This window comes from Heterodontus francisci, chromosome 24 (genome assembly GCF_036365525.1).
Source record: "Heterodontus francisci isolate sHetFra1 chromosome 24, sHetFra1.hap1, whole genome shotgun sequence".
NCBI lineage: Eukaryota > Metazoa > Chordata > Chondrichthyes > Heterodontiformes > Heterodontidae > Heterodontus > Heterodontus francisci.
In genome coordinates, this window is record NC_090394.1 from 39,493,073 (window position 1) to 39,509,121 (window position 16,049).

Genomic DNA, 16,049 nt, shown 5'->3' on the forward strand with positions numbered 1-16,049 from the left:
ATGCGCCACATTCACTTGCTAGGAGGAGGGAAATATGTCAGCAAGTGTCCTGCAATATTCTCAGGTGATGTGGCTGTCGTGCTTGAACAGCTGTCAGTGTAAGAGAGCTTCGAGTTATAGGTGCGAGGGCGAGGTAAAGCATATAAATTTTAGGGTTGAATGCTGATTGTTAAGAGACTGTTGGTAGACAGGATGTGCAGCAAATTGAATAGTGGATGAGGTTTGTGGTGCAGCTGGTAAGATATTCCATTTGAAGATGAAATCACTCACTTTGAAAACATGTGCGAGATTGTTAAACTTCTTCCTGCACTGCATCCTGGTATTGACCTCCGCCACTACTACTTCTGAGCACTTGTCAGAGGGACCCCGACCCCCTGTGGCTACAGAATGTTTTTCCTTTATTTCCTCTTTCACCAAGACCTCCAGTGCATTGTCAGAAAACCTTGATGCACATTTTCGCATCTGCTTTTTTTTTATTTCCAAAATATACTTTATTCATAAAAATCTGTAAAAATTACATTGCCAAACAGTTTCCAAACAGCACCAAAAAATACAACCATTGCAAGGGAGATCAGTTTCCTTCAATACTGTCATGAGTTTCTTCACAACCCTTCCGTTTCACAATTGTCATGTCAATTACAGTTTTACATTTACAGCAATTGAGAATATTAACGATACAGTTCGAGGGGTTTCCCATGGATCCAGCCCCTCAGTCTAGCTTGGTGGGGGAACCTTACACGGTGGTCTTTCCCCATTGAGCCTTTGCTGTGGCTGCCCCAAGCTTTAGTGCGTCCCTCAGCACGTATTCCTGGACCTTGGAATGTGCCAGTCTGCAACATTCGGTGGTGGACAACTCTTTGCGCTGGAAGACCAGCAAGTTTCGGGCAGACCAAAGGGCGTCTTTCACCGAATTGATAGTCCTCCAGCAGCAGTTGATGTTTGTCTCGGTGTGCGTCCCTGGGAACAGCCCGTAGAGCACAGACTCCTGTGTTACAGAGCTGCTTGGGATGAACCTTGACAAAAACCACTGCATCTCTTTCCACACCTGCTTTGCAAAGGCACATTCCAGGAGGAGGTGGGCGACCGTCTCTTCCCCACCACAGCCAACGCGGGGGCACTGAGCGGAGGGGGCGAGACTTCGGGTGTGCATGAAGGATCTGACGGGGAGGGCCCTTCTCACCACCAGCCAAGCTACGTCTTGGTGCTTGTTTGAAAGTTCTGGTGATGAGGCATTCCGCCAAATGACTTTGACGGTCTGCTCGGGGAACCATCCGACAGGATCCACCGTTTCCTTTTCCCGTAGGGCCTTGAGGACATTCCGTGCAGACCACTGCCTGATGGACCGGTGGTCAAAGGTGTTTTTCCGCAGAAACTGCTCCACGAAGGATAGGTGGTACGGCGCCGCCCAACTGCATGGTGCGTTCCGCGGCAATGTGACCAGGCCCATCCTTCGCAACACCGGGGACAAATAGAACCTCAGCACGTAGTGACACTTGGAGTTTGCGTACTGGGGATCTACACATAGCTTGATGCAGCCGCACACGAAGGTGGTCATCAGGATGAGGGCCACGTTGGGTACATTTTTCCCGCCCATGTCCAGAGATTTGAACATCGTGTCCCTCCGGATCCGGTCCATTTTAGATCCCCAGACGAAGCGGAAAATGGCTCGGGTGACTGCCACGGCGCAGGAGTGGGGTATGGGCCAGACCTGCGCCACGTAGAGCAACAACGTGAGCGCCTCGCACCTGATGACCAGGTTCTTACCCACAATGGAGAGAGATCGCTGCCCCCACATGCCCAACTTTTGTCGTACCTTGGCTACTCGCTCCTCCCATGTCTTGGTGCACGCCCCGGCCCTTCCGAACCATGTCCCCAGCACCTTCAGGTAATCTGACCTGACGGTGAAGGGGACAAAGGATCGGTCAGCCCAGTTCCCAAAGAACATGGCCTCGCTCTTGCCGTGGTTAACTTTGGCTCCCAAGGCCAGTTCGAACTGGTCGCAGATGCTCATCAGTCTGCGCACGGACAGCGGATCCGAGCAGAAGACGGCGACGTCATCCATGTACAGGGAGGTTTTGACCTGAGTGCCTCTGCTGCCTGGGATTGTCACCCCTCTTATGCTCGCATCCTTCCTAATAGACTCAGCAAAGGGTTCAATACAGCAAACAAACAAGACCGGGGACAGAGGACAGCCCTGTCTGACTCCAGATTTGATCGGGAAACTTTCAGATTCCCACCCGTTGATTGACACTGCGCTACTGATGTTTGTGTAGAGCAGTTGGATCCAATTGCAGATTCCCTCCCCAAACCCCATTTTGGAAAGCACGTCCATCATGTAGGTGTGCGATATCCTGTCAAAAGCCTTCTCCTGGTCCAGGCTGATGAGGCAGGTGTCCACCCTCCTGTCCCGTACGTAGGCGATCGTATCCCTGAGTAGCGCGAGACTATCAGAGATCTTCCTGCCGGGTACAGTACAGGTCTGATCGGGGTGAATCACCAACTCCAGAGCAGACTTGACTCGACTGGCTATGACTTTGGACAGAATCTTGTAATCAACATTAAGCAGTGAGATGGGCCGCCAATTTCTGATTTCTGCCCTCTCCCCCTTCTGCTTGTAAATGAGGGTGATGATGCCTTTTCTCATGGATTCTGACATGCTGCCGGCCAGGAGCATACTCTCGTATACTTCCAGCAGGTCCGGGCCGACCCAGTCCCACAGGGCCGAGTACAACTCGACCGGTAAGCCGTCGCTCCCGGGAGTTTTACTCGTCTCGAAAGACTGGACGGCCTTTGTCAGCTCGTCCAGAGTTAGCGGCTTGTCCAGTCTCTCCCTCATGCTGTCATCTAAGACCTCTGTGATAGATGACAGGAAGGACTGGGAGGCTCTGCTGTCTGTGGGCTTCGCGTCATACAGCCCAGCATAAAAGGATTTGCTGATCCTTTGTATGTCGGACTGCGAAGACGTTTCCGAGCCATCTTCTTCCTTCAGGCTGCTGATAACAGAGCTCTCTCTGTGTACCTTTTGGAAGAAGTAACGCGAGCACGTCTCATCCTGCTCGATGGAGCGGACTCTGGACCGGAAGATGATCTTGGAGGCCTCCTTGGCAAAGAGCGAGGCCTGCTGGCTCTTCACCTCTTGGAGGTCCTCCTTGACCTCGACCCCCATTGACTGCAACCGGAGTAGATTTTGCATAATTTTCTGGAGTCGGGACAGTTCCCTCTGTCTCTCTCTCGCCTTCTGAACACCTTTGTGGATGAAGAACCTCTTGATGTTCTCCTTAATCGCTTCCCACCAGTGAACTGGAGACTCAAAGAGGGGTTTCACGGTCCTCCAACCTTTGTAATCCCTTTTGAGTTCCTCAACGTTCTCTGGGGTCAGCAGTGTCGCATTGAGCTTCCACGTCCCTCTGCCAACCCGCTGGTCGTCCTGTAAGTGACAGTCGGCCAGTAAGAGGCAGTGGTCGGAGAAGAACACCGGCTTGACGTCGGTGGATCCGACCGTGACAGCACGGGACACAAACAGGAAGTCAATCCTGGAACGGGCAGACCCGTCCGATCTTGACCATGTGTATCTGCGCTGCGCTCCGTCTGCAGGTTTGCTGAAGACGTCGTGCAGTTTGGCATCTTTAACTGTTTCTATTAGGAATCTGGATGTAGCGTCCAGTTTGCTGTCGTCACTGCCGGATCGTCCAGCCGCATCGATGATGCAGTTGAAGTCACCGCCTAGGATGACCGGCCTGGACGTCGCCAGCAGCAGTGGGAGCTGCTGGAAGACGGTCAGCCGCTCGCTGCGTTGTACCGGGGCGTACACGTTGATCAACCGGAGCGGAGCGTTGTTGTACATCACGTCTGCTACGAGGAGGCGGCCGCCCACCACCTCCTTAACTTCGGAGATGGTGAAGTTACCTCCCCGCAGCAGAATACCCAGGCCGGAGGAACGGCAGTCATTTCCCCCCGACCAGATCGATGGCCCGTGGGACCACCATCGCGACCACTGCCTGTAGGTGCTGAGGTGTGGTATTCCACACTCCTGCAGAAACAGTAGGTCAGCTTTGACCTTGGCAAGGTAATCCAAGGTTGAAACACATCGCGTAGTAGATTTAATGCTACGCACATTAATGGAAGCAATTCTTACACCCATTTTTATCTAAAAATTAGTTGTTGCTTCCCATACCATTTGTCCTCGCTAGTCCCAGTCCTTCCCCTTCGGGATGTTCCTGCATACCCATCGTGTGCGCAAGCAGTTTCACGTTGGTTGGGCTCAGAAACCCCTCCTGATTTTTCATGCAGGGTTTGTGCCGCTGGGGTGACATCGGGGGGGGTCTTGTAGGCAGAGAGGATTGGGTTGTCCTCAGCTGCTTCCATCTGTTCCTCCTCGAAAACATCACAGCTCCCGGTGTCCCGGAGCTCAGGTGCGCCAGACGTGTCTTTGCTCCCGGTGTCCCGGAGCTGAGATGCGTTGGCCACGTCGTTACGTGTGGGGCATTGGGGTTGGGCCACGCCGGGCCCATCACAGCTTCCAGTGCCCGAGGGCTGGGATGCTTTATCATCCATCTCGGAGTTCTGCCGCCTCTTTTGAAGGGGCTGTCGTTCCAGCATTTCCCCGTCCAGTGAAGAGGAGTTGTTGCAGTCTGATTCAGAAGAGAGCCTCCTCTTGCCACTGGTTTGGGTGGTGGCTTTGGGATGTTTTTTCTTTGTGGTTTTCCTCTGGACCACTTGCCACTGACCTGTTTGTCCAACTGCTGCCTCCTCATCCATTGATTCTGTCTGTGGAGGAGGGGTTTCCGGGCACTGGGTAGGTGCTGGGTCGTTGGTTTCAGCCGCCTCCCCTTCCTTCTCAGGTTGAAGTTCCTCACTGCGGAGAAGGTTGCTGGTCTCCTTTCGAACAGCGGACGCCTTCGTGGAACCTTCTCCCGGCCTTTCCTTGGACCTTGCCGCCTGAGCATAGCTGAGGCAACGTTTGGGGCAGGTCTTGTAGAGATGGCCTGCCGCACCGCACAAGTTGCAACACTTAGTCTGCTTACAGTCCTTGGTCTGATGGCCTTCCTCCTTGCAGTTCTTGCAAACAACCGTGCTGCAGTTGGCTGCCATGTGACCAGATTTGCCACAGGTGCGGCAAACTCTGGGCTGCCCAGCGTAGACCAAGAAGCCTCGACTTCCCCCGATAGCGAAGCTGGAGGGAGGGTGGATGATGGCTCCACTGGGATCTACCTTCAAGGTCACCTTGACCTGCCGCTTGCTGGTCCAGATCCGAAAGGGGTCCTTGACATCAGTGCTGCTGCCGGCCACCTCGACATACCTGGCGAGAAAGGTGAGTACATCCACCACCGGAACATGGGGGTTGTAGAGGTGAATCGTCACCACCCGGTCCCGTTGAGACGGAAGCGTGAAGAGCGGCTCCGCTGTGAGGATCGACAGTGGCGCCCGGTCCCCTTTCTCCTTGAACGCCTTCAGGAACTTGATGCATCCCGCCACGTTCCGGAACGTCACGTCGAAGTATCCACTGCTGGGGAAATCCTGCAGGCAGAAGACGTCCGTCGCTTGAAATCCGCAGCAATCGAAGAGAATTTTCTTGATGAAGAAGGTGCGATCGACCAGTGCATCTCCTTCCTTGTCCTTCACGACCACCCGAACGGTGTTGCGCACTCCCTGGGCCGAAGCTCGAAAATTGGTTATAGCCATTTTACTCAAAGCTTCCCAAGGATCAAAAGGCAATGATCAAGGTCTCTTCTCAATCAAATAAGCACTGATAAGAACAGATACTACACTTGATCTTAGCCAAAAGGCCGAGAAGCGCATTTTCGCATCTTCAGCCATGGCTGAAAGTATCTGAGCACAGACTCAGTTTTCAAATGATTCCCCCATTTCTTGCAGCCATAATGCTCCCCTCACCTTTAAGAGGTACAGGCTGCCTTTAAGCTTTAAGTAGTGCTAGCCACTTGCAATATTGAGCCTCCTGCTGATACATGCAGCCAACCAACAGCAGGCAGCATGAATTTAACATGCTGCATGTAGTGCAATGAATGGACAGGGTTAATTGCTTACTGCAATTCCCACACCTGTTTTCGGGAGTTAGCCAGCCCTTTCTTCCAGTTGGGTGGAAAAGTACTGAATACAAGGACGGGGGCACCCTGTCCTTTTTGCAAAGTTAATCAATAGAAAAATTATGATGGGGTGGTGGTGAGGGGAGGAAAAAGAGAAGTGATTAATAGAAATAACTTTATAAATTTGATTTAATTATACACTACAGATTATGTTAGAAGTTAAGTACTATTCATTTGTAACCTGAAGAGAGATAATCCTGAGCCTAAGTACCAAGATTTTAAAATGTTAAGAGAATTGTGTTACTTATCCTTGGAGTACTGCATTTAGTGTTGCAGTTTCAAATGCACATGAATTACATTCTCGCTCTCTCACATACACAAACAAAATATTTTAGGATTACTGGGGAATATTAGGAATTTAATTTGCAGCAGCAAAACTAAATTAAGGGTCTGCACTTTTAATCCAAAACTGCAAAAGTAGGGCTCCCTTGATGGCTCAGTCAACATGTACTGAGTCACACTAACCAGAAGGTAATGGTTCAATTGATACTCAGCATGGAGTTAGCTAAAGTCAGCCAGTGGCAGCAGGGCTCAATAATTGGACTCTGTGCCTCATGGGCTAGGGAAGGGAAAATTAAATCATGCTTTCCACTCCCTGTTACTATCTAATTACCACTGCTGGAAAACATATACATGTGGCTATCTGTAACCCCTCCTGGTCCAGTCAAACCATTTGCCACTTGGGTGAGGTATCTGTGGAAACTATATCCCAGCAACCATCAGAATTTTCGAGAGAGGAAAAAAAGTCTTTAAAAAATCCCAAAGGACAACACATCAGCCCATTGTGTAAAAAACCCAGGGTAAAATACTAATTTAATACCAGAGGCTACATCAGATCACAAGATTTATAGCAAATGGGGTATTCAGCAGTATGGAATACCCTTTGTACTTTAACACTACAGCAATAAATGAAGTCAATCAGCTTTTGTAAAGGGAAAAGGCAGATTCTAATTTTTTGTGGGGGAGGGGCAGCATATGCATGCAAACCCTAAAACATCAATCTGTCCTTTCTCTTTAGATACTGTATTTTTCCAGCAATTTGGTTCATTTCAGATTTTCCTCTTTATTTGAAGGCAAAATGTTTTGGCACATTACCCATAAATATCCAGAAAAGCATAAAGACAGCTCCAAGATGGTCAAGTTACTTACACAATGAGTGTGTCATCTCCCATGTTGGCAATTCCTTCCACCATGCTTTGGGAGAGAGCCGTCAGAGGTAACTTTTTCTGTTAATGTTAAAAAAAACATTTCAAATCATTGAAGAAGAATGTTGGAGATCAATTGCTTTAACTTTCACAGTTTTATTGAGGTTTTGGCAAATCTGCTGACTTTATACTGCAGTCTTACCACAATTAACTTTCTATACACATTGATTGAAGCAAAACTATCAAGTGATTTTGGACTGACTACCAGAATATTTAGATCTCTGCTTGTGAGCAAGTGATAATTTTATGGGTCTATATACTTTTGCCAATTTCATTTTCAAACCTTCAACACAAGGGTGATCAGTGTCATGCATTTTGACAGCTGAAATGTGTCACAGTATATATGAAGCTGAGCAGCAACTATCACTGTGGAAGGGATTTAGAGGTAAAGCCAGTCACAGTATTCTAATGTAACTGTAGTTATTTATTCACCATGGTAAGAGTTATTCACCATCTAACTGTACAGAGTTACAGTTTATTGAGCAGGGTATGAGTTAGCTGTACAACTGTATTGAGTTTCTCAACTCATCTTGCCCGCTCTCCTGTGTTCACTGCCTTACTGTCCTCCTCAATCTATCCCTCCACATAAAACTCTCCTACTCAATCACAACCACCCCCTTGATTTTGCTACCTCACATAATCTCCCTATCCCATCATCTGAATCACAGACAAAGGCATCTCTGATGATCCCTCTAGCCCTCACCATTCTCCATACCCTTAGTCCAATTCATTCCCATACCTGGAAAGAATCCCAATTCATTTATAACTATACATTAAATTCCCAAATGTCTAGCCTTTGATCTTCCAATCATGATAACTTCTGCAGCTATCAATCTGCTTAAACACCCTCACCTCCACTTTTGATGCCTTTGCCCCCTGCCATACCCTTACTCTCTCCCCTTCTAGTTGTTCTCTTTAGTATAGTACCTATCTTCCCCCCCGCCTCCCATTATGTTCAAAAGGCACAGACATGAATGTACATGATGCACAAATGGTTTAGCCATTCATTGCCAGATCTGGCAGAACTACAATCAAACACTGTTGTGCCTTGCCTTCCTCTGCCAAAACTGCTCACTAGTCCAGCATCACCCTGGAATGAAAAGATAACCCCTGGCTTCTCTGCTCCACCACCTGCTCCTTCCACCCTCACCTCCAGTAACAATAGCTTATGGGCTTTCTTGTTACCAAGATTGAGACCATCTGTTTTGTTACCTCCAATACATTCCTTCTTTCCCCTTGCCTGCCAAGCCAAGCTTTTTCCAAGTTTCCTCCCTGCCCTAGACCTGAACCCGCATATATTCCTCTACTTTCTTTCTAATCACCCCACATGCCCTCTCCCACCACATCTTGTCCAGGGGACCCAAGTCTTTTTCGTGCCTCCTAGTTAATTGTTCACTCAACTTTTCTTCCTGGCCTCTATACGAGCTAATATTTTAAATGGTTCCCTCTTCTCAGGTACTATCCCCTTCTCTTTTAAAGTTGCTGTCATCACACCTCTCCTCAAAACCCCTACCTTGAATCACCTATCCTTGAAATCACCCCGGTATCTCCAGTCTCCTTTTCTTCTCCCAAGTCCTTGAAAGTGCTGTCGCCTCCCAAATATGTGTCCACCTTTCCCCACAACTCCACTTTGAACACAGTCTGAATTTTATTCAATGTAATTAGGGCAGAATACCAGAGGGTACATCTCTTTTGCCAAACTCTAGTCGTTGTGCGTGACAGTATTACTTACATGTCGTTTCTCCACTTCTGTGCCCTGCTGAACCTGCAAACACGCAGCCAGTCTCTTGTGGGTATTATGGGAAATAATTCTTATTGAGTCCATGCGCTTCTCTATCTAAACCAGAAACAAAAAGCACACATTACATTATAGTCACCTGGGGTTTCCTCTTCTGCATTTTAGTCACCATTGGTTTCCACTTCTGCATTCCTTAATCATAGAATGGTTACAGCACAGAAGTGGCCATTTGGCCCATCACGTCCGTGCTAGCTCTCTGCAAGAACTCAGCTCGTCACACTCTCCCACTCTTTTCTTGTAGCCCTGCAAATTGTTTCTCTTCAAACGCTTATCCAATTCCAGAATGGACAGACAAGTGGCAGATGGAATTTAATAAGGACAAGTGCAAGATTATGACAGATCTGGATAAAAGTTAGACAAGGAAAAACTGTTCCCATTGACTGATGGTAAAAGGACTAGGGGACACAGATTGAAGGTGCTGGGCAAGAGATGCAGGGGGAATGTGAGGAAAAACTTTTTTTTTTACACAGTGAATGGTAACGACCTAGAACTCGCTGCCCGCGAGAGTGGTGGAAGCGAAGACAATCAATGATTTCAAAAGGAAATTGGATAGCCACTTGAAAGAAACTTACAGGGCTACAGGGATCGTGATGTCAGTCTCAACAGGGTTTGCTGTATGCTAGGGCTCAGCGTTGATATTCACTTCTTTAATATTTTACTTGCAGCCTTGGTAGTTTTCACAGCAGATTCCTTCTTAGTAACTGACTTGATCACACCTACAGCCACAGTTTGTCTCATACAGGGATCGAGTAGGTAGTGGGACTGACTGGATTGCTCCACGGAGAACCGTCATGGACCAAATGGCCTCCTTCTATGCCATAAATGACTATGACTCTAATTCCCTTTTGAAAGCCACAATTGTATCCACACTCTATATAATTTATACGAAACAAAAAAAATCTCCATACTGTTTCACTTCCTGAACCTTTATAAGTGCCTAACGTAAAGAGATTTTGCAAAAAATAGCATAATATGAAATTTCATGTCACAATACTGTAGTAACTACAGAATCAAATACAAATTAAAAGGTCATTATATGGAAAATGGAGCTGAAACTGTTACTGGTATCAACTGGCCAGCCCTTGCAAATGAAACATCAAATACTCTTGGCCATTTAGAAAGAAAAAAAGTTGACAAAGCCGTTACGACCGAGGCGTGAGGCGTGCAGTTTATTTTAGTTCCACTTCTTCACGGATCACAACATACATTTAACTTTTTCCCCACTTACTGATACAGTCAATCATAGACTATTTCTATCCCAGATTTCTTTAATAAACAACAAAATTATCAGTTTATTATGAAACAAGTCTTAACCAGAACTGAAGTAAAGCATAAACAACAGATCGAAATATCAAAATTCCCTTTTTACCTTAGCCTCTCACACTCACACACCAGTTAACTGGAAAAATAAAAAAGGGATTTTTGTTTTTAGTACTCTATTACAGACAAAACAAAAATGCATGGGCTGAATATTTGTTCAATCTTGAAGAAACAGCAGATGAGATATGTTGTGTTCCAAAACTGGCATACAGTCTGGCCTCCGAATACACGTAGACGGGTCACCGGGATCTTTTAGAACAGTTCTTTTCAGGCAGCTCATTCCAAACAATTCAAAAGTCAAACCAGAAACAGAAAGTCCACCTTCTGACCTGTTGCTTCTCTGCACACATCTTCCCCACTTACCAGGGTCTCTGTTCTATTTTTAAGTTGTCATGTGACAACCAGTAAACAATGTTGCCAAACAAGTCCTTTAAGTGTCCTCTTGATGACTTTCTTGAAAAAAAAACTGGTCCAACATTTCTTCAGTTTGACTACGAATCCTCAAAAAATATATTTAACAAAACAGAGGCACTTTCGTAACACACAAGATATTTAAATACAATTCAGTAGCGTGTCTTGAACACAACACAGTCCAAAGGTCTTGCAAACACGCACCCCCAGTGATCAGTTACAGAGACACCTTTCTAAACGAAACATGCAGAACACCACAGTGCAAGTTCTGAGCTGCATCCCATTCCTTTGCATGCTACACTGGCTTTTCCAGCCCCAGATAATTGACTAAATTCTCATCCTAAACATCAAATCTCTCTAATCCTTGCCTTCAGTACCTTTGTGATCTTCTCCAGACCTGTGTCCCATTGCAGTCTTTGTTCCTCCAGAACTAACCAATTTTTAAATATTTCCTACTCCTCTGCTCCCCATTGACAACTGCTCCCGACTCCATGTCCCTGCCCTCTGCATCACCACATTTTTACATTCTTCTCATGTTCAGAAACTTCGAAATGGTTATTCCCTTACCACCTCCTAGCCCCTTTCCTCCTTCTTGTTTGTGTCCATCATGCTGTAAAGTTCTCTGTATGTGAATGATGCTACAGAAATACAAGTTGCCCTATACTGGCACAACTATACAGAACTTGGTTCCTTTCTGCCCTCAATATAAAAGGCTATCATTTTAGAATGCTACTTGAAGTCACGAGACTAATTTTTAAGAGGGAGCGTAAAAAAATTAAAAGAAATGCAGTTGAAAGTGGAACCAATTAGTGCAGGGGTCAGCTACCCTTGGATGCGCCTCCATAAAATACCGTGGCTACAAGAGCAGGTCAAAGGCTGGGAATTCTGCGGCACATGCCTGTCCACTATCTACAAGGCACAAGTCAGGAGTGTGATGGAATACTCTCCACTTGCCTGGATGGGTGCAGCTCCAACAACACTCAAGAAGCTCGACACCGTCCAGGACAAAGCAGCCCGCTTGATTGGCACCCCATCCACCACCTTCAACATTCACTCCCTTCACTACCAACACACAGTGGCAGCAGTGTGTACAATCTACAAGATGCACTGCAGCAACTCACCAAGATTCAGTCGACAACACCTTCCAAACCTGCGACCACTACCGCCTAGAAGGACAAGGGCAGCAGATGCATGGGACCACCACCACCACCACCTGCAAGTTCTCCTCCAAGCCACACACCATCCTGATTTGGAACTATATCACCATTCCTTCACTGTTGCTCAGTCAAAATCCTGGAACTTCCTTCCTAACAGCACTGTTGGTGCACCTACACTCCAAGGACTGCAGTGGTTCATGAAGGCAGCTCACCACCTTCTCAAGGGCAATTAGGGATGGGCAATAAATGCCATTGTTCATCCCATGAACAAAAAAAATGTCTTTTGCAGCTCCCAACCTTTATCATCTGGTTCTCAGACAATTCTGTAAATTTTAAACTGAAATAAACTGTCAATACTCTAATTTTATTCTTCATAATAAAGTATCTTGTGGAAATATTTTAGCTTGATTTGCAGCAGGTATAGAAGTTATGTTTTTCTGTGAAAAGGAAGACCAACAGATCCTGATTGGTTACAAAAAGTTTTATTTCATGGTTGATATCACTAACCATTTAAATATCCTTAACAGAAAGCTGCAAGGACAGGGAAACTATAACCCTCCTACTTTTGGAACAAATGCTCTCTTTCGAGTGAAGATTAGAATTCCTTTCAAAAAATATAGGGGGAGGCTGTTTTGACATATTTTTCCACTGCTTAAAGAATTTTTAAAAAACAAATGTATTAATTAAAAAGATATTTTTTTTAAAATGTAATACATGAAAGAAGCTTTTGCTCGTTGATTTCAAGAACTGAGGAAAAAAACGCTAAGTTTTATATTAAAATCCAGCCTGAGATCTTATCAGCCACCCCGGCGTCAGGGGTTGTGACGGGGTGGTGGTGTTGGGGGGCCGGAAAATGCCTCCGTGAAAGGCCTGCCACGGGCCTTGATGTCGGGAAGGCCCCGCCCCATATTACCAGCGGCGGCAAGGCCTCGTGGTAGCCCCTCCCCACTGCTCGGCAACGGCACCATCATTACAATATGTTAATGTATTACAATTAATGAATAATCACTTAACTTGTCGCATGGCCTTCCTGCTCCCATATTACCGTCGGTGGCTGGCACTCCCGTGCCTTCCGATCTCCAACTGGAGATCTGATCCAGGGCACTGGTGGTTGGATGGGGGCGGTGCGGTAGGTAACTAATTCAGTGTTGGGGGCGCGTGGAGGGAAAATACTTACCTGAAGGGGTAAAGATAAACGTTTCCGGGGGGGAGGTCATAAGGTAAGTATTTTTGAAGGGGGTGGGGGGGTTAGAGGGCAGGAATGATATTAACGCTGTTGGGGTGGTGGGAGAGGGGCAGGAAAGATTTTTGAAATTATTTTTAACACCTTAATATTAACTATGTCTGTAAAAGTTGAAACTGTCAGTAAGGGCTCTCAGCCCTTTAAAAATGGCACCAGCGCCTGCGTTTTGGTGGGTGGGGGGGGGGGGGGTGGGGGTGGAAAGAGGTTGGCGGGGGGGGGGGGGGGTATGTGCGGTCTGCCCCAGTATTGTAAATAATCCGCTGAGGAGTACATCTCGCACGTGTGCCCCGCCGTTTTTGAAGCTCGCAGCGAGCTGGAAAAATTCAGCCCTTCAAGTCAGATACGACGTCATTGAACTTTTCAACATTTATGTTTTTTTTTAAAGAGATACAGCACTGAAACAGGCCCTTCGGCCCACCGAGTCTGTGCCGACCAACAACCACCCATTTATACTAACCTGCAGTAATCCCATATTCCCTACCACCTACCTACACTAGGACCAATTTACAATGACCAATTTACCTATCACCTGCAAGTCTTTGGCTGTGGGAGGAAACCAGAGCGCCCGACGAAAACCCACGCGGTCACAGGGAGAACTTGCAAACTCCGCACAGGCAGTACCCAGAATTGAACCCGGGTCCCTGGAGCTGTGAGGCTGCAGTGCTAACCACTGTGCCGCCCCAATATTGTTATAGACACCAGAAAAAGTTGGGCAATTGTCTGTTTACAGCATCAGATAACTCCATAATGTTCATTAGATTCTTGATAAACAATTTTATCACCTTAACGTGTGCTTATTGCTTTATCCCATCTATTAAAATTTTGTTTGTCGTGGCTCCGGACAGTTTATATTTTAGACAAATTTCTTTAAAAAGCTCTTCAGGTAAAAAAAAAGGTTGACGACCCCTAACCCAGCATGAACAAGCTGTGTTTTTTTTTAGAAACTAAATTTGGAATATTTGAGTGGCATTTCAGCAAATGGCTTCCTTCAAAGAGAGACTTTTAGCAAAGAAAGAAATCATTGATTAAAGATGCAAAGCAACATTTACTTCATTGGGCAGAGTTCCAAGCTTGGTGTATTAACAGAAGCAAAGTAGAGAATTTAGGGGGTTTAACTACATTTCAGCCCACAGGACTGAGTGATTCATGTTGAGAGATGACTGATGCAGGGAAAGGGAGTGAAAGTATTCTGGTCCCCAGATTCTATTCCTAGTTCATGCTGTGTTGGGTAATCTTTGCCAGATAGTTACTGCAGCAAATATGATTGGTCTTATTTTCCCTAAGCTGGGTTGGAGAGTGAGAAAAGATGCCGTCAAGGTTCCTGATCTGTTGGAAGTACATGCATGGGCACGAAGTGATCGCTGGCTATGGTGTCCTCTATGCTTTAGCACCAAACTAACTATTGCATTTTTAACACACAACAAATCACAGACTGTTACAATACAGAGATGGGCCATTCTGCTCACCAGGTTTGCTCCTGTGTATTTCGTTATTAATCTTTTATTACACTTCCACTCATTTCCCATGTTATATATTTCCCTTTTTCATGCATCTGTCCATTTTAAAAGAATCTATGGACTCTGCTTTGACAATGGAAAAGATCACTTCGGTGAAGTAGAGATGGCATGTATGCTTGTGGAAATGTACCATAGCAAGAGTCTGCCCTTCTGGGACAGCTGAGGAAAAGAAAATGTTCAAACTTCTTTGAGATTATTCTGTGCATTGATGAAGATATTGAGAATATTTAAAGCACCCAGAAAACATATCTCACCCTCAAACCTTACTTTTAAAATTAAATTGTAAATATTCTGAAGACAGCTCATAGATAACCGTGCAGTTTCCTACTTAACTTGGCACATTTTTTAAAAATGGAACTTGCATATAAGTTAGCATTGTAGGGGAAATTTCATGCTCACCCCTGTGCTGTGTTTGGAAACGGGGAGAGCGTATAATCAGGTGGGGGGTTGTGGAGAGGGATCCGTCCACCTTCCCACCGCTACCCAAATTAAGTCCAGAGCGGGAAGACCTGTGAACGACCTTCCCGCCCTGCTGCCAATTCAGGCTTTTAAGTGGGCAATTAAATGCCTAATTAAGGATCTCATGCCACTTCTGCCGGAATTAGCCCAGCAGCAGACAGGCCTGTCGCCGCAGAGGGTGCACACCAAGCAAACCCATGTGGGTTACTTGCTGGCTCGGGCATGACGGAGGGGGTCCCCTTGTTAAAAGGCATTTAGTGTCTGAACGAGGGACCCCACATCGGGAAGAGGGGGGCCCGCTGACGGCCACCCCCTGCCCTTGCTGCCGGCTCCCCTACACCACCAGCTCCCCTCCCAACCCTCACCCTGCGAAACCCCTCCCACTGAAACTTACCTGTGGCCTGTTTCAGGGCCTCGGATGATTGCTGTACTGACAGCAGCCACTGTCTCCACAGTGGCACTGCTCAGTTGAAGAGCTGCCGGCCTCTGATTGGACCTCCGCCGCCACTGGGGTCCTTGATCCCGTGGAAGGCCTGCCCCTGTCCACTTAAGTGCCTAATTGGCACTGATCTGGTGGGCCTTCCCCAGAGGAGGCAACGCAGGGGCTTCGCTGGCGCTTTTGCTGGTTTGTTGTTTTTATATTTCCAGAATATACTTTATTCATAAAAATCTGTAAAAAATACATTACAAAACAGTTCCAAACAGCACCAAGTCAGACAATACAAAGAATGCAAAGGAGATCAGTTTCCTTCAATACAGGAGTGAGTTGCCTCACAACCCTTCCATTTCATTTTACATGCCATGTACATCTTACAGCAAACAAATATTTTCTGGA

The 16,049-nt window shown here is 46.6% G+C and overlaps 1 protein-coding gene and 1 non-coding gene across 7 annotated transcripts in view; both read right to left on the minus strand.

Moving 5' to 3' along the window:
• Positions 1-16,049, minus strand: part of LOC137383323 (rho GTPase-activating protein 17-like) — a 207,832-nt gene that overhangs the window by 78,222 nt on the left and 113,561 nt on the right. For all 6 annotated transcript variants that reach the window (XM_068055997.1, XM_068055995.1, XM_068056000.1 and 3 more), the window contains 2 exons: positions 9,042-9,146; positions 7,254-7,330 (listed from right to left, as the gene is read on the minus strand). In XM_068055997.1, coding sequence (XP_067912098.1) covers positions 7,254-7,330; positions 9,042-9,134 — 170 coding nt within the window. In that variant the 5' untranslated portion in view covers positions 9,135-9,146. The remainder of the gene's footprint in view (positions 1-7,253; positions 7,331-9,041; positions 9,147-16,049) is intronic.
• LOC137383725 (U2 spliceosomal RNA) lies at positions 5,614-5,798 on the minus strand. The gene has a single exon (XR_010977444.1). It is a non-coding gene; the product is annotated as a U2 spliceosomal RNA (small nuclear RNA).